Below are 19,310 nucleotides of genomic sequence, written 5' to 3'. Positions count from 1 at the left end.
TCTTAAACCCTCTCTCATCACAGTGTATCAAACTATGCCTTTCGAAGGGAAAAAGGGAGTTTATTAGCGACTACGAATACAGTTTTTTTATCAGAACGCGAATCATACGATGCATCCCTGAGGAGAGGAACTGTTCAGGGGACGACTACGAAGAGAACACGGCCCTGAAAAGAGATTGTATTTTCCTCAACGAGGGAGGGGGGGGGGAAGTAGGTCAAATCCTGCAAAATCGCTTCTGAAAGTTACCGGCGTGAATTCCGAAGCCGAACGGAGGACACACGTGCTTGTTTGACCGAAAATTTCAGCAAAGAGGAGCGTGTTAAAAATGCGATGGAGCAGTCCTCTCACATCCGCAAGGGAATGTTTATAAAAACGACTCGAACCATCTCGGCACCATCAGAATCCCCCCTCCCCCACCCCTCGCAGGGTGGTAAGTCCTTTCGTTCCCCATCCTGGAGCTCGAGAGCCAAGAAAGTAAGGATTCACTTTGTCATGTTGACTTATTGACACAGGAGCCGATCCGCGAAAGTTTTCTCCTTTCCGTCCCGCTTCGCATGCATCGTTGCATAACTCGTCGCCCGACGCGAGCCCCGTTTTGCATATAAATCCGTGCTTTCCACGGCTCGTGCGGAAGTCGAGATACGCTCTCACGTCAGAGGGATGACGAACTGCATCCCTGCTGCCACTCTTCCGGGCCGCAAAAGCTACCCCAGTCCGACGCACATCGAAGCGTCCCGCGAACACAATGCAAATCAACTTTCGAAAATGCATTTTCAGTCGGTTTATTTGGACAGAGTTAAACAGAAAGGAACCAAGCCACATCGGGATCGAACCGAGAAAAAGAGGTTTAAAGTTTGCCTCCTGCATAAGACTCAATGTAAAAGATAAACTTCAAGTTCAATTTCTGCAAAAGTTGCTCCAACAAAAACTTTGAATTTTTGGCGATAGATAGTAGAGCAGTGGTTGAGTTTGAAACCAGTCATAACTCAATTTTTTCCAAAATGTGGGTTGGTTCCTTTCTGCTTAAGTCAGTCCATTTGCAGTTCGAGTGGTTCTACCGACCAAGGATGATGGCGGTGAAAAAGGATTTTTTGTGCTTAAATCAAGTAATTGGACATATTTATGCTAGAAGGAGCTATGTGCAAGCGAAAAAATGGGTGTGCTCGTGGTTGCTGGATGAAAAACAGTGTAAAATTGGATATAGTTCCTTTTGAGAAGATGGAAAAGCGGGATTTTCAATTAAATAAAAAAGAACTGAGCGCTAACTCGTGAGCCGTGGACATGCAACAAGAACCTTGTGGACAGGGCTCATGAGTTATAAGGAGTCCCGCCACCGACCTACTCGTCCCGCCCGTTCCCAATCTTTTCCGCTGACGTCACTGGCGCTTTTAAAGTCCCATTCATTCTTACGGTCCGACCACTAACGAGCACGAGCACACCCCATCTTTTCACTTGCACATAGTTCCATTTAGCATAAATACGTCCAACTGTTTTTTGGTAGGATGGATCCGCCTATTTTTGTCCGGAGCATCGGTAAAAATACCACCCTGTGCGGCTCGATTCCGATGCAACGAGCAACGGTCAGTGGCAACGGTCTGGCACCGAGGCTCCTCCGATGATTCGGTTGATTATTTGCTCCCGGGCGGAATCAATCCGAGCTTCCTCGGGTCGAGTCGGTTCTTTGTGTCTGAAGGACGCTTTGCCCGTATTTCGCACACCGAAAGCGGATTTTATTTAGTCTCGAGGAAGAGTGGATTCCCACCCGATTGGCAGAGGTCCGATCCGAAAATCCGCGGTTCCCACGGGAGCCATCGACCGAGCCGCGTAACAAACGGTTTCACAGTTAAAAAAAAAATAAAAAAAAAAAAAAAATTAAAAAAAAAATAAATAAAAAAAAAAATATAAAAAAAAAAAAAAAAAAATAAAAAATAATAAAAAAAAACCCGCAATCGTCATATGCAGGGATCTCATCGATGATTACCATGCATCCGCGGTTCTCAGCCTCTTTCACGAAGCTTGGTCCTATACTACTACGGTGCTAAGGAAATACGCCGTATGAACCCTTTTTTTTTTTTTTTTTTTAGTTTTATTCAAGATTTCGCCTACTATAAGTATTAAGAAATTTACAATTTAGCTGGTGGGTTGATTACAATCCTATTAAGGATTTGGACTCTCGGACAGGGCCCAGATTACAAAATTAGTAGCTCCAGGTGTCCCAGGCCAGGCCGAAGTAAACAGAGGCGAGGATGGAAGTCAGTTGGTCCTGAGTACACCTGAAACAAGATAAATAAAAGGAGCAGTATATAAAATAAATAAAAGGAGCAGTCTATAGAACCGTCGTGTGTTACTAAATTTCCCTTGATAAAACACGAATTTCCTGCTAAACTTATAAATATTGGTCATCTAATTTTGCAGATAATTTTGCTCTCTCAATTTCAACTCAAGTTTCTGAAAATACCGAGGAAAAATGTTCATTATTTTCCTCAATATTAAACATTTTATCGAAAAAAATCTGGCAACTCTCGAATGTTCATACGGCGTTCTTATTCCTCAGCACGGCAGTATAGCCTTGGATGTCCAGGTTGTTCGTCCATGGACCCATTTAGAGATGTTTTCATTGTCACTTCTTTAGCGGTTCCTTTATTTAGGAGACCCCATACGATATAAATTGTGATTGAGGGAAATTTATGAGAATGTAACGTAGCACTATCACGGGGAGAAAAGTGTAAAGGGTCATCCCCTAAAATTGTGGCACTGAACCAATTGGACTACATTTTGCAATTTGGACCTATAGATTCTAGCCCGGTTTAAAACCAACGTATGTGCCATTAGTTTCCCTATGCACATAGGTGTTTTTCCAGAGGAGCCAGAATGTATAGTTCCAAATTGTAAAATGCAGTCCAATTGTTTGAGTGACATGGACATTTCCAATTAATTTTGGTTTACCACAACTTAAGTTGAAGTAGTGCCGCTACATTTGGGTTGGTAACCTTATTTATTGGGGCACTATCACACTTAACTGGAAATGTCCGAGTTGGGACCTAACCCCTACCTCTTTTTTCCGTGATAAAATGCACGATTTCAACGAATTTTGAGTAAAGTTTGACATAATTTGATTCTATAAACCGATTCTCACAAGGTAATTTATTACGTTGGCTGGGTTCATTTCTTCATCAGGTGAATATGTTTACTTGTTCTGCTTACTTTTTATTCTTCGGTCCTGATTTTTTGTGTTTATAAGATGACGACGATCATTTTGGACCTTTCCGGTCCATCCTCAGGTCACACTTGGCACTCGCGAACACGCGAACTTGTCGAAAAATAAAAATAAAATAAAATAAAAGTATGTGTTATTGCGTTATCGCGTTATATGAGAGGTTTAAGGGAGTCCTTGACATAGACTCATAAAACGGAAAGTTGAGCTGTTTTTCAAAAAATATTTGAGAATATAATGCACGAGTTTTTTATAAGATGTTGAAATTCTCTGGTAAAAATTGGCAGTAGAATCTGTGTTCCAAAATACCATAGACCTACGGCCGGCTGTAGGATTTCCAATAGCTTCTATAGCCGGCTACACAATTTCTTATAGCCTTTCATAGCCGATGGCGATCAAGCAACTCATAGCCAGGCGATAAAGTGTATGTTAAACGTCACTATTTACGGATGCTAGGACTTAGTGAGTTTTTGGACCAATGCTCTCTTTTGGGCCGTAGTATCTTGATTTATTTTGCGAGGAACCGTACTTTTGATGGATGCCTGCTATTCCTAATATATTAGAGCGCCTTCTGTTTCGTATGATACTATGCAATACCTCTGGTGTAAAATAGTTGGTTCAAGCGCCGTGGCACGCTGCGGTGCGGCAGACGGGCAGCCAGCGCGAGATGCGCATTGGCGCCTACAAACCTAACAGGGATACTTCACGAGTTGCGCAATGCGTTAAGTATCCCTGTTAGGTTTGTAGGCGCCAGTGCGTCGCCGCTCCGCTTTGTGTTAGGCTCTAATATTTAATCTGGCGGAGTCAGCGTCATTCAACTCATGATTTTGAAATGTTTGCACATCCGGTTTGGATTAATCTCGTTTTAATTGATGAAAAAATATGTATTAAAGGAAAATATAACGTGTTTTTGTAAATATTAAGGTGGTTCCGTATCAAACTTAATGATTTCCAAAGTACACGAATTCTACACAATTTCTTATAGCCTTTTATAATCGATGGCGAAAAAGCAACAGCCAGGCGATAAAGTGTAAAGCCCGGCAATAGGAACTATAGCCCGGCTGTATTTATTAATAATAATTTTTTATCGCTTTGTATATTCCGGCCGTATGATTTTCTTCGCATTCTACAGCCAGCTATATGATTTTCTGTAACCTTCTTCAGCCGGCTATAAGAATTCCTATGGTATTTTGAAACGCAGCTCTTGCCAATCTTTAGCAAGGTTAGTAAAAAACAAAAAAATAAATAAGGTAATAAATGCCATAAATTTGTTAAATTGTGTCTCACACGATCGTAGACTTTCTTTTCCTGATAAATCATTGAATCAATGAAATACTAGCTTGTAAATGTAACATTTTTTAACATAAAATTATCAGTTCATACGGCGCAAACGATCAAGCCTAAAGATTTTTACAGCTGTTCGAGCTCCTTACGACCTTCGTAGCAGTGTAAATTTACTGAAGGCAATGCATTTTGTATGAATAGAAGTTATAGTATTCTATTTGAGCAGTGAGATTAAGCTCCGTGAGTCTCTTTTGGTAAGCTATCATGATAGGACTCTCTCTCCCCTCACTTTATTTCTTGTTAACATGGATGTCAAGCTTGAATTTTTTTCGATTGAGCATTGACTCAATGTAAATGTAACCAATGTAATGTCTTAGTAAAAGACCTCACCCCACGGAAGAAATATTTTATTGGAGCGATCTTTGTCAAATAAACAGAATTTGATGTTCCGACAAACAACTGTTGCTTGTGCCAATTATTTTATTTCAGTTTTTCAGATTTCCCGTCAAATTGAGTTTTTAATGAAAAAATAATCGAAGACATTTTTGAAAAACTTCTCTCAGTTTTTTCCTTTATACGTGGAGTAATTTGTTAAAAATTTCAAGCAAAAATGAATGTTTGTTATATTCCATGATTTAAAAAAAAAAAGTAGTAAAGAAAATATAAGAGAGTATATTGTGATAGATGTTTGATTCTTATGAGTACAAAATGCAAAGAAAAGTGAAATTGTTGGGAATTTTCTCATGTGTAGCTTTTCCAACTTTTATCCGAAAATGTTTGTTTGAGGTCATGTTTTACTCTTTTGAACCGAACGATACTTGGAACCACAATCGAATGCTATCCATCTCGATTCCAGAATGCGGCTCGGTGCGGGGGCCTCGGTGCGTTTCCGCTGAATCCGATCCTCTTGTTTAAGATCGGAAGGGAAACGGCAACATTGGGACGTAGTTTGAGGAGTAAGTTTTAAGTTTCCCGTCGACAAATTCCTCCTTTCATTGGTGAGATTTTTGCGCCGCCCCGCGCCGCGCCGTGCCGCGTCTTCTCCAAAGTCCGAAAATGGGCTAATGAGACCGAGGCTTGCCGTCCTCGGCGCTCTCGTCTCATTATTTTCATGCAGTGATCCGGATCTTTTCCCGTGAAAGGCTTAAGGTTTCAATGTCCGTGGGTCCATCACCACGGCCCTCATGCCTTTCATGTTCCTTCGTCCCTCCTCGCCGAAATGAAAGCAAAAGAGGCGCCGTTTTTTTCCCTCGTCTCCCGTTTCCTCTGAATTTCAATTCCCGCACCAGCATGAAGGTTCTTGCGAAGAGCGCAGCAAGTATTTCAAATTTTCAAAATCGAGTTTTCTTCAAAATAGATTGTATTCGACAGCGGCTCTATTTATCGTTCGGTTCCAAACAATAGAACATAACTTCAAACAAATTTTTTATGATTTAAGTAGGAAAAGCTGAAAATGAGAAAATTCCTGATGATTTCACTTTTCATTGCCATAACTCCATAAGAATCGAAAATCTATCACAAGGAACCCGTTCCCTCATATCACTCAATTGACTTTTGAGGCTTTGTTTACGTGTTGAACTAATCGATATCGATACGATCTCACCTGTCTGATGTATCGAATATGAACCCATTCGTCTAAACTGAAGTCATGAAAAAATATGAAATTTACATGGTAATTTTTGTCTTAGATTCAGTTTTCAGCGAGTGAAATAGAAACTGTCAATGGATAATCAGGGGTTTTTTCCAAGACGAAATAAGTTGCACAATCTTAGCAACATTGCGATTCTCGTGGTTCCTTTTTGCAAAATGCAATCCGAATTACCAGTTTAAAGTTTCGCATTCCGATCCCTCATCCACGCGCGAATCGTCGACAAAGTTAAGATGACGTCCGAAAATACCCCTCTTGTTATGACTGAAATATCGAGCGTGCGTCACCTTCGCTGCGATGTAAAGACAAAAAATATGTAAATTTGAACATTTATTAATGTTTCAATGGTGAACGTATTCCATATCTAATTTCCAAAATTAAAAAAGAAATAACATCTCTGGGCATCATTCAATGGAATCAAGTAGCGCAGCGTCTTGTCAAAGACATACAGCGGCCCGCCTCAGAAATGCCTTCATATTTTGGGGTATGCAACCAGGACATCTACTGAGCACGAATAGTTGTATTCAAGCGCCGTTAGGATCGTCGACTCGCGTAATCTGAACGCTCAGTTTGTATCACGAGAAATTGGGAGATGTAAATACCTCGTGGAAAAAATAAAAATATGTTGGCCCTTTGTATGCTTAAGAACAAGTTTAATAATCAAGTTTCCATAATTTTTCATGACTCTTTAAGCTTGTAACACAATTCAAACAGTGGCGTTAGGATTTGAATGCAGATGGTCTGTGCACATAGCTATTAAATGAATTTATAGAAACAAAATTGCTTCGAGCCTCGATTTTTAGTCATTAATAGTAATATTTATTTGACAAGTAAACCTACTTGTACCATATTACATTTAAGCCTCATCGTAACGAGATTAGTCAAATTTGAAAGGTGTCCAATTTCTTCTACCGTCAAATTCAAATTTTTTGGTGCAATTTTGTTTGTTGAAAAACTATTCTTGGATCTGAATGTTTCTTTATAAATTTCAAAGAAGCCCTGCGCGGAACACTCGGACCAACACTGGTACACCAAGATATATTCACACTTAAACGTTTCATTTAACTCAAAAATTCAATAATTGTGACAGATTCGCAACGACGAAAGGGAAAATTTGGCATCATCGTGTGGAGAAATTCTACACCAAAAGTCTTGCACTAAGTTGTGAGCTCACGAGCTCAACTTTGAATATATCGGTACTCAATCCCGAAGTGAAGCAAGAGTAAAGTTTTAAATCGATCCTTGCACAGCGTTGCCTAATTGCAGAAATAATCTAATTTTTCAGTTTTCTATAAATGAACGATAGTCCGTGCTTCTTTGGGGAAAGGATGGAACACATTTCTTAGAAACTCGGTAAGCAGTCTAAAACTTACACTCATAAAAACCCGAGAGGGACATTTTCCGCCGTCAGGATCTGCATTTTCAGTTCTCAAAGAGATTCTGTTGCTATACTCTCACAATATATGTATGGATTGAAAACATATTTAAAACTCACAATTGGTGCGTATTTTATTTTTCTCCATATCCACTTTTTCTTCGGTTATTCAATTTTTTATTTATTCAATCTTCTTAAGTACCGTATGGGTTGGAAGTTTTATGAACTTGAAAAAAAAGGCTTAACTTTGAAAGCCAATCGAGTGTATGTGCGGCTGGCCATTTTTTCGCCGATTTGATCTAAGCTAATTTTTTAATTTTTATTTTTTTTATTTATTTATTTTTTTTGGTAAGTGAGGAATTTAAATGAAATTATTTTAATATAAACTATAAACACTCATTTATAAATTATTATATTATGGACTTTTTGAACGTGTTTAATATGTCCGCAGATTTTAAGATTCAATAGGAGGCTATAGTCTACACTGAAAAAAACAAATCTCTTGGATCCAGAATTTAGATTCTTAAAAAAATTGACAAAGAAAAATTATCATGATTTAATCAGATTTTTACTTGAATCAAACGGAAATCCGCCTAGTTTAAGTGGTTTTGTTCTCAATTCAAGCGAAAATCCGATTACTATCATATAATCATATTACTACCATATTAATCAGAATCATAACTCGAGGAAAAAGATACATACAAACCCGATTGAATGATTGTCAATTTTTTAAATATCTAGATTCTAGATCCAAGCGAAATTGTTGTCCGGTTTAGCAGTGCTGTAACTCTATCTCTAAACGGTGGAAAAAAGCTTGGTCGTATGGACCGTGTGTGCGGTGTTGCATATTGGTCGTATTTATCAGTTCATGTAGCCATCCTCGGTTCATGCAACCATCCTCGGCTCATGTAGCCATTCTAGGTTCATATTGTAACCATCCTCGGACTAAACGATTGTATTCTTTTGCTTCATGCAACCGAGCTTGCAAACCAAATCTCCAAACTGAAGAAAAAACTCGGCTGCATGAACTGAGGATCCGGATATGAACTAAACGTGTAGCCAATATGCACACCCCACTAACGTTTAATGTGACCGAACTTGCTGCCTTAGTGTGTCTAGTGCTGCCGTGCTAAGGAAAAGCGCCGTATGATTCATTAGGCGTTGCCAAATTTCCTTCAATTGATCACGAATTCTCGGGATAATTTGTGAACAGTTTTCCTCCAATTTTTCAGATAATTTTGTCGGCGATTACACCTAAAGTTCTTCAAAATTTCTAGGCAAAATATTCGTGCTTTCCTAAAAAATAAACATTCCATCGAAGGAAATTTGGCAACTCTTGAATGTTCCTACGGCGTTTTTCCTCAGTACGGCAGAGTGCATGTAGTAATACATTACTGAAATGCTTCAATTGGCAACCCGGCAGTGCTTGAAACGAAACCACCCGTTTATCTTCAGCGTGAGTTTTTGTTTGTCCTCGCGAGTTAATGGTTCCCCTCGAATAACGTGGACTATTTCCTAACTTTCTTCAGGGTACAATATGCCTGGCAGGCCACCTGATTTATTTTCCACCGATGAGGATCCCAATGCAACCCGGTAGTTTCAAAGAAAAGCGAGAAGTTTCTCAAACTTCTCAATCCGCGAGACATGCTTGAGAGACCGTAGCGTTCTGATCCGAAAGGGGAAAAGTTTCACCTAGTTTTCCATATTTTATTCACCTTTCCTTAAGATCCTTAAGGTTGTAAATGTCTATTTATAAGTGCGCAGATCTTCCTAGCACACTGACACATCTGCATTCTTGTACATCTGTTGAGCAAAGTAAGAAGGGAAACTCTGGAAACTGGAGCTGAGACCGCGGAATCTCAGGGTTGTTACGAATGTAATGAGAATGTACCCATGAAGTAAAAGTTGGATTATCCAAACTAATGTCACAATTAGGTGGAGGTCACTGCGGTGACAAGTTTAATTTGACAACTTCCATTCGGAAAATTGGATACAAAATAATTCATTAAATTGCAATTAAATGATTCATAAATGTGCGGACACGTCATTTACGTTTGACATTTACGAAGGAAAAAGGGGGCGGATGGAGACAAAATTATCATTATTACTCTTGCGATGTTCACAGTGAAGCCTAGGTACAACCTAATTTCAACAACCTAATTTCTTTGCAAAATTGAATTTACGTTCCTTCTTTGGCAATACCTCCTGTATGATATCTTTCCTAGGAATTTCTAGGAAACTAGGACATACTCCCCCTGGCTGCCTCGTGGTCCAACTCCGCGAAGCGCCTCTCACCCCAGATGTCATGCATCACGAGTTACTCTTAAAATTTTATATCACAAATTAAGATGAGATTCTTTGAATCTAGATTGAAAAAACACAGCATTCAAAGAGGTCTCTTCAAATAAAAAAAAAAAAAAAAAAAAAAAAAAAAAAAAAAAAAAAAAACCGGATCAGCCGATAAATCATCAGTATATCGACGGTGAAACTACCAAACCACGTATCTCGGTTTGCGACGTCGCAGACTTCCTGTCATACTTTATTTTTTAAATAGAAAACTACTCAACGTCAATTCGTGAAAACTTCCGTGATTTTTCCTCTTTGTGCGGAGAAAAATCTGCGAAAATTATAAGGAATGATATTGATTTGATCTCCTTCAAAAAAATAAAATATGAGAGGAGATTTTTAAACACCGCAAACGAGATACGTGGTCTGGTAGTTTCACCGTCGATATCCTACATAATTTTTGCAAGAATGGCATATTTCTCAATTCGATTGAGCGATACAAGTCCGCCTTATGAACATCCGAGACTAGAATATGAATATAATTAGGTCGTTCCAGATTTGGCTTGCCAAATGCATCACTTTTTCACGCTAAATATTGTAAAAAAGCTGACATTATTATTGGATCCGGCATCACTGTAACGAAAGTAATTCGTCAAAGCGTCGCGTCGTGCGCGGCAGAAATTCTCTGGTGCTTTGTCTTCATTTGCTGTTCATCTTTTCCGCTTTGAATATATACCCAGTCTTAGTGCATTATTTAATGACTTTCTCAAAACAGATTTTTTGAGCTCATCCTCACTCGTCTGGCGTAAAAGCGTATCTCAATTTCCACGTTGAGCCATGTTTCTTATATGACTTTATGCTTTCCGCGGCTCATCTGGGAATTGAGATACGCCCTTATTACGTTTGACGTCGCTTCAAGAGCTCGTTTATATAGACAGGCGCTCAGACTTGGCCTCCTTGAAATCGAAACGGAAACGGGCATCAGCGAGGCGATTATTGAAATGATATCGACCCATGGATCGGGTGCGCGAGTATCGCGCTCTGGCGGGAGTGAAAATCTGACAGGAAAACGTAAAACGAAACTGCCGCAGCATGGATTTAAACCCGAATCGCGGCGGTGATAGACGAGTGCGCTGCCACTTTGCCATTCGGCGCTCGTACCAGGAGGTGAGGAGGCCCTGATTTCACGCTACTTGAGGTACCTCAACTAATTCGTCTGTCGTTGGTGATATTTACGCTCTGATCTATTCACTCAGAGTAAATCATTGATTTTTAACAGTGTATTTTTTTTCTTTCTCTCTTTTTTTTGAATTACTGAAAGATTTATTAGGAAAAATAAACAGGGTGGAATGTGGGGAGACAGGCCCCCACCAGAAAGCTTAAATTCACAAAACTAATAAAGAAGATAAAAAAACAGAAATTATTGAAAGGTCACAAAGATTAAAAGGGCTATGAGCGAAAATTGAGCCGGGATCTGGGTCGAGATACATAGCATCGGCTAAAATGTTAGATATGAGAGCTGTTGAAACAGCAGGCATTTCCCCATCCGGTTTACAAATGGACGCAAGTGCCGTTCATAGAGCTGTCAATGAATTTAAACACCTTTAGAGTCTGCAGACAGTAGAAAATAGAAATAATGAAATAAAGGAAACTTCAAGCAGTTAAGTCCAGCTGCCTTTAGGGAGAATAAGATCGCCAGACGAGATGGCGATGAAAAATCAGAGGGAGGGGGAGGGAGGCGAACCTGTCGACGCGTGGGGAGAGGGATGAGAGAAACTTGTATCAGCTATTTGACACTCTATTAATCAGATGAGAAAGTTGAGTGGATAACAAAATAAACCCATTACTGCCCTGCTCCCGAAGCTCACCACGATATTGATGGTGACTCTGAGTTGGGTTCGATTTGATTCCCTCTGAACGCTCTTTTAACTTGTTTACGACCGGTTTTTATTACGGCTGCAAAAAATGCCGTAAAAATCCAGTTTTTGGGGGGGAGTACACATACGAGGTTACACTCGTTATAGCTGCCTCAAAACTACCACCAAAGATTCAAGAGAAATACTGATAGATATCTTACCGATGCACTTGTTAAATGTCTGGACTTAATTTCAGTTGTGCAAAATCAAAAGGCGATTTAACTGCCAATTTTTTTTTCCTTCGGGGAATGAAATAAAAATGGATTCAAACCAATTCAAAATTCAGCCTCTGAGCTCATAGATTGAGCATTGTCAAAGGGAAAGCAACTACTTTTAAACACAAGGTACCTTTTTCGCTACCCCACAAAATGAAGGTGCTATGGTACCCTTAAGGTTCCATGGGGTCACCATCACAAAAGAGTGTGTTCATTTAATCCTCAGGTGACTTTAGAGCGGGAGTAAACAAAATTATTATCATAAATATAAAACCAATTTTGCTTGAATCCTGTTTTCCTCTCCAAATTTTAGCAAGAAATTGATACATTACACATTAAATATATTTCAGATGTCGATCCCCAAAAATCTTGTTTGTGAAACCTGAACTTTAGCTGAGAGTACAAAAACGCGAAGATGACCTGTTTGATTTCACCCATAAAGATTGCTTCGCGTTTGAAAACTTTCGGCTTTATTTTGTGGTTCACGAGATAGATTCTTTTAGAAAGAAAAAACTGAAGTATACTTCCATTGGTAATGGATCCAATTTTTTCCAAAACTCTAAAGCTGCACCAGTAATCCAGCAAAATTTGATCGAAACCTCGATGTTTATTTACTCTTGGAGTAGATTTACCTGAATTTTTTGAACGTGCGAAAAACTCGTTCGTGTGGGTATTTCCTAGTGAAATGAGGAAAGTAATCGTCTGTCACTTCTTCGCAAACTTTGCTGACGATTAGCTTCAAAGGAGCAGAACCACTTTTTTTCATGAAAAAGTTAGTTCTCATCCGCCGATTTCAACCCAGTTTACCACGTTGGCAACAAGAATCTTCCCGAACAATTTAATTATGTCCGAGGAACTTTCATGTGACCTCTGTAGTGGGAACTTATGGCTCCGTTTATTACGCACCCATTATCTTTTACGGCCGCAGTTCGTTCGTCAATTTTACGGAGGACCAACAGAGGTCGCTCACCTCGATCTCCACCAAGCACTCCGGATGGTTACACGATATTCGGTTGACAGTAAATCCTTGCGTATAGGGGGGACCGTGGTTGCCAAGTCCCTTGAATACAAGGTATTTAGAAAACGAATTTTTTTTTTCGTTAACGGAAAAGGACTAGCCAAACAGAGTGCGAGTTAGCTTTCGGTTACTGATCTGTTTTGCGTAGGATACACTGATAATTTAATGCACGAGATAATACGAGATATAGGTAAAACCGCGCTAAAGCCACGATAAGTATGTTAAAAGAATCCGAAGTCCACTCCTCAATGTCTAGTAAGTACCAATCAAATTTAAGGAATGAGAGTCACCTCAACGAACGTTGACGATGGCGCACAAATACAGGTATTTTTACTTGATGGACGTCCGTAATGCATCCGCAAAATTAAAGGCGCGATGGCGCAAGGCGTGAACTCTCAATGCTCCACTCAATGCTATCAATTAGCTGCCGTTCACGTTCACGCAGCTTTTTCCCATGTGGCCATGGCGGCAAATATTGGAATTTTTTTAAATGTAGGTATAAAAAAAATCGGATTCAGAAAAAAAAATTACAAACGAAAAAAGGTGACAAAATCTCTCATTACCTGAGAGTATAGTCATTTCTACACTTGTCGTCTATCGGTGAAACAAGAGACAGCACCTCTAATTAGTCGCGTTAAAATAGAAACCAAACACGCAATTTGGCCTGGAGTGGCGCAGCGCAGAGAGCAATGATGATGAGGACTTGAGATGAGAAGGAGAAGCCCTCGGCGCGGTGCGTGGTCGGCATGTAACAAATATTAGCGCCTACAAGACTGCATGAATACTTCACGCATTGCGCCAAACACAGTGCGTACAGCAGCAGTCGACGGGAAACGCACAGCGCCTACAAGACTGCATGAATACTTCACGCATAGCGCCAAACACAGTGCGGATCGGCAGTGCGGCGCGGCTGCGGAAGTTAAAATATAAACCAAATGTATGTTTGTTCTTTCATAATTTTTTCTTTCGCTTTTCATAAATGGAAGGCCGTGTCCACACAGAGATAGATTTACGGAAATTTACTTTTGCGCAAAGATCCGTGAATTTTTGCTAGTAGTGTTAACAGGGCTTTCGCAAAAAATGTGTCCACACGAGTCAACGCGTCTTATTCACCCCTCCCTCTCAAGCACGTTCACTTAATGGTTTTCATTAATGTTTCAAAACGAATGAGAAGGGGGTGGCAAAATACAGGCGGCCGATGGGTGGCAAGTACGTAAATCTGGCCCCGAGGACGAATTCTTTGCACCTACCGACGGCGAGTGCTGCTCACTCTCTTAAAAGAACGCACCATACTGAAATGTGCTCCTTCGAGTGGTTTTTGCTTTTTCAGTCCGTTATGCTAATTCCTTCAGACTGAGGTCTCTATGAGCGAAGCGTAAATTTTAAGATTGAAAGTCTAGAATCGTGTTGACTCACGGGTTGTTTTCAATGGAATGAGGGGTCGATGGCATCAACGGCTTACTGAATCCTAACTAAATTAATCAGTATGCAGGTCTGAAATTGCTGCCACGATCCAATAAAAAAGAAAATAAATCCGGCACTGTAATGACTCCTGTGTTGCCGGACTCTGAAGAAAACCTGACCCAATTTTGTCGAAGATTTTAGAAGGACACATGCAGATGTTACCGATAATTATTCATTACATTCATTACATTACCGGTTATTCAGTATTGAAAAAACATGCATATTTTGAAGACTGTTTCACTGAAACTGCGTTGATGAATTCTATTTTAATTTATAAAATTTTTAATGGCAGCCCTTCAAATAACGAGGAGGAATAGAAACGTGCAGAAAAGTTTGGTTGCGGAGTCTTCTAACATAGTGAAATAAAAAACTCTCCTTTTTCACTGAATTGTTTTGACTAAACACTTTCCAATTGAAGATCCTTTAATCGGAAGAGTGGTGTGTTGTTGTAAAATGTATTTTTCATTGGGAGTTCATTCTATTCAGATGAGATAATTTTTTTTATATATTTTTTTCTTTTTTTTTGGTCATTGAGATGACATTTCTTGGGTTAAAATCAAAACCGTTTTGTCATTGATGGCAAAATAATTTTTGTAGTTTCCTTGATAGAAAAAACACTGTAATGCATGATAAAATAACTTTTTTTGCATCAATTTTTTTTTTTTTTTTTAAATCTTCAAATACACTTTTTTCGGGCAAGACAAAAAACATCTTTGAATCAAAGCTACTAATTTTCCAAATTAAAGAATGCGTTTTTCAACCATCCTATCTGTTTGTGCAAAGCAGCGTGAAGCGAAAATCCTTCAAGGAAATAGGCTCTCTGTGATCTTGAATTCGATTCCTTGCGTTTGGGCTGCGTAAAAATGAGAACGTAAAAATATGGCAACACCAGTGTTACGATTAATCTATCGGGACTTGATTTCCGTTGGCAAAAAGTTTCCGTCGCGTAGCGTCGAATTAATTTTCGCTCGTGAGTGACTCTCAGTCTTAATTGACACCGTTTTCGCAGTCACGCTGGAGTTGAGTGAAAATATCAGTGCTTGTCCCCTTCTCTCCACACCTCATCCGTCACTGCCCTCATTCCTTCACCCGACCTCTGTTTATGGACAGGTGTGTATTGGCTTCTGGTGAAAACTCCTCAGTACCCTCCCCCCGTCGTTTTTTTCTCAAGAAAAAGCTCTATCGACGAAAAATTAACCGGGCCGATTAGAATGCAAAATTCAAATTTTTCAGAGAATTGGTGCATGATGGGGGAAAAACCAATGTCATTTTCGAATTTAACAGCCCAATGCACACAGATGAGTATATTACATGCCTCGAACATTTGCCGCGCTATTTCTGATGGCATAATCCGTACGTGAACATGTGAAACTCGTCCGTTTGTTTTGCATCGAAAAGGACGGGAAAATGATTTTATTCTGTTGTCTATTGGGTGCCATCCACCCACCATAGTTTTTCCCATCGCCCACTTTTTTCTTGGAAATTGGTTATTTTTCAAAAACACCCGTCTTTTTCATTCATAAAATGCTAAATTACTCGCTACGGCAGTTACTTTTATATCTTGGCATTGCTGAAGTAACTGTTGTGGCAGTCAATTCGGCATTATGTAAGTTCTTGCACACTTTTTTTACATCCAGAATGTAAAATCAACTTCACTTTTTTCCAGTGAACGCCTGATGGTTCATACGGCGTTTTTCCTCTGCACAGTAGTACGTATCTGCGCACGAAAATTCTGAGATGAAAATAAATGACGAGTATTGGGTCTGTTAATACTGTTTCAAGTTGAGAACCTGTTGAGCTCTCTTTGATGATAATATGAGATTCTTTGTGACATTTCAGTGGGACACGCGACCCATGCGATGTAAAACGGAGGGATGAGCGAGCAAGAAAGCGGTGAACGGGGGAATGGGTGCTACGAGCACGATCCGATCCCAGATTGCAGCAGCACGAGCAACAGTCAGTACAACTACTCGCAGCTCAACGACTGGGAGACCTCGCCTGGTGAATAGTAAGTACTCTCACCCTCGAATGTAGCCCATAATTTCTCTCTTTCCTTCAGCCGTTGTTACACTTACATTCCCGACTGTACATTTTGACTAAATGCGCATGCACATAGACTGTCTACTTGGCCCCTAGATGTCAATGAATGGACAGTCGGCTAGCCAGTGTGATACACTTAGAAGACCCGCCCCTTTCGGAGCGGGGGAAATCACCCACAACCTTCTTTGGAGCTAGGTTAGTCTCAAGAGTTCCTCTCGATCTATTAGTGCCCCAGAGATCCTCCTTGAAGAGGCCCTTCCTTCCTGCAAGAAGTTCATATTTCCACCTATAATCTTATAGACGCAGCGGCGATTCTCTTAGGTTGACAAAATTTTTGCGCGAGGAAGGCAACCTCATCTAGAGGATAAGGTTTCAGGACATTCCGTCAACGATTTTTTGTCCACGCACCTGTTTTGTCCAGTGGTTTACATCCATGCGTAAAATAAGCAACAGTGGCTTGGTATAAGCATTATATTTAAGTCCGATTTTAAAATTATATCGACAATATCGAAATGAGAAAATTGAAAGAGAAGGAGGTGTTGTCATGGTAACTCATTTTTTAGATGAAATGTTACTTTCTTCTTGTGATTCATCTTAGTAAAACGTAGCAACATTTGTAAGACATTTTCAAGCGATGGCATCGATACTAATCTCAATGAGTCGTGTGTTGAAAGGAACTGTACAAAAATGAATAAAAGAGGGGAAAAACCAAAAACCACGCAGTCTTTGGTTTTAACCCATTTGTACATCGATCTGTTACAACTAAGTAGTCCAATTTTGAGCGTTTGGTTGCGCTGCAGCACAGTAAAAGCACAAAATATGAAAGAAAAAATTAGAGGGCTTTGAAAATCATTGAATTTGACACGGAATCACCTTAACATTTACAGCGTACACAATATATTTTCCTTTAATACATATCTTTTTTCATCAGTTTAAATGAAAATAGTCCATGCAGAGTGTGCAAGCATTTCAAAATCATGAGTTGAAAAACGCCGACTCTGCGAGTTTAAATATTAGAGCCAAACAGAGCGGAGCGGCGTGCAGCCAGCGCGAGAGGCTCACTGGCGCCTACAAACCTAAGGGGATACTTCACGCATTGCGCAATGTTTGAAGTATCTACTTAGGTTTGTAGGCGCCAATGCGCGTTCCGCGCTGGCCGCCCGCTCGCCGTGCCGCGGCATGGCACCTCAAGCAACTATTTCACAACAGAGGTGTTGCATAGTATCATTCGAAATTGAAATCGCCCCAACATATCAAGAATGACGGGCATCCTTTAAGAATACGCAGCGTTCTCCACAAAATAAATCAAGATGCTACGGCACAAAAAGAGAACGGTAGTCCTAAAACTCATCAAGTCCTAGCATCCGTACTTAATAAAGTTTAGCATAACTTTCAAATTTCATTAGAGAAAAAAGTGACTCAATTTAGGCAGAAAAATTCCTGAGTATGCCGTCAAGAATATTTTATTTTGAGTCTCAATAATAATTGGTACGTGGACCAAAACTCCCCTGCCGAAAAAATGCGTGGACGTAAACTACTGGAAAAAAAGGTGCTCTGACAAAAAATCCTTGACAAAATATCCTATAACCGAGGATAATACTGCCATACTAAGGAAGAACGCCGTATGAACCTCCAGGCGTTGCCAAATTTCCTTTCATAAAACACGAATTTCCTGGTAAACTTATGCATATATTTCTTTCAATTTTTTGGATATAATTTTGCTCGCAATTTCACCGAAAAGTCCTAAAAATTTCAAGGAATAATATTCATAACGTTCCCAAAAATGAAAATTTTATCGATGGAAATTTGGCAACTCTTGAATGTTTATACGGCTTTCTTACGTAGCACGGCCGTGTAGATTTCCATTCAGAAAATACATGTTTGAAATTTTACCCGATGGATGGCGTCATAATTTTAAAGGGGGAAATTAGTAGGACAGATATTCTTACGAGGAAAAATGAATTATTGAAAGTTGAGATTTCTTAACTTCCAGGCGTTTTTTCATTATTTCGACGAGGAGGATCGGTTCAAAGAATGATCTACCTTTTTTCCTTCTTGCTTTCATTTCGGTATTATTTTCCTCTCTCTTTTTATGCCACATAGTGTCCCATCCCAATATATCTCGTAACCCATCGGGCTATTTCTATTCAACTTCCTCCGCGGAGAAACACCGAGAAACTTGCCCCCCTCATCTCAGCTGATTACATAACAGAGCAAAGCACGCCGGGGGTGAAATATTTTAAATTGTCGAGGGATGCGAAAGCGCACTTTAGGCGGACGACTTTACCGCTCCCGTTTTGGAATTTTGCCACTTTCCGCGATCGGCGAAATCGTCACGACGCTCTAGTGACAAATCCGAGTCAGAGCCAGCGATCTGAAAACAACGGAGGCTATCTTGCCGGAGGCAACGCGGGGATATTAAATTTCATCGCAAGCGCCGCACAGTCGACCAAGTCGATGGGAAAAGTCGAACAAGACGTGGAATCTTTAAAAGCCTACGTCCTCATCCATACCAGACGTATATATTTGAAAGTTGTTTCATAGGTTATCTTTTAAAATCCCTTTGAAAAAATCACCCGTTGAGCTCTATATGGGACGATATAAATATCAAAATTTGCAATTTTAGTCTAAAACTGTATGTCCGACCTCTCGCACTGGCCCTGTGTACTGTGCGCCGTTGGTCGGGCGGAGAATACAAAACCGGGTAAACCTTGAGCGGTCTTTTGCTCTTCCTACTCTGAAACTTTAGCACCCGGGCCCGCGGACAATGAAAAGAGTAACATTTAGCATCCGCCAGACTTCTGAGTCTCGGCTCCCCTGGCCTGTCAGCTGTCATGTTTTGTTCGCTCT

The 19,310-nt window shown here is 40.0% G+C and overlaps 1 protein-coding gene across 2 annotated transcripts in view; it reads left to right on the top strand.

Moving 5' to 3' along the window:
- The window catches only part of LOC109041291 (corin serine peptidase), a 123,503-nt gene that overhangs the window by 14,107 nt on the left and 90,086 nt on the right, over positions 1-19,310 (top strand). For both annotated transcript variants that reach the window (XM_019057587.2, XM_019057588.2), the window contains exon 2: positions 16,260-16,428. In XM_019057587.2, the coding sequence (XP_018913132.2) occupies positions 16,295-16,428 (134 nt within the window). In that variant the 5' untranslated portion in view covers positions 16,260-16,294. The remainder of the gene's footprint in view (positions 1-16,259; positions 16,429-19,310) is intronic.

The sequence above is a fragment of the Bemisia tabaci genome, chromosome 1 (assembly GCF_918797505.1).
Source record: "Bemisia tabaci chromosome 1, PGI_BMITA_v3".
Lineage (NCBI taxonomy): Eukaryota > Metazoa > Arthropoda > Insecta > Hemiptera > Aleyrodidae > Bemisia > Bemisia tabaci.
This window is presented reverse-complemented; position numbering and strand designations above follow the sequence as displayed.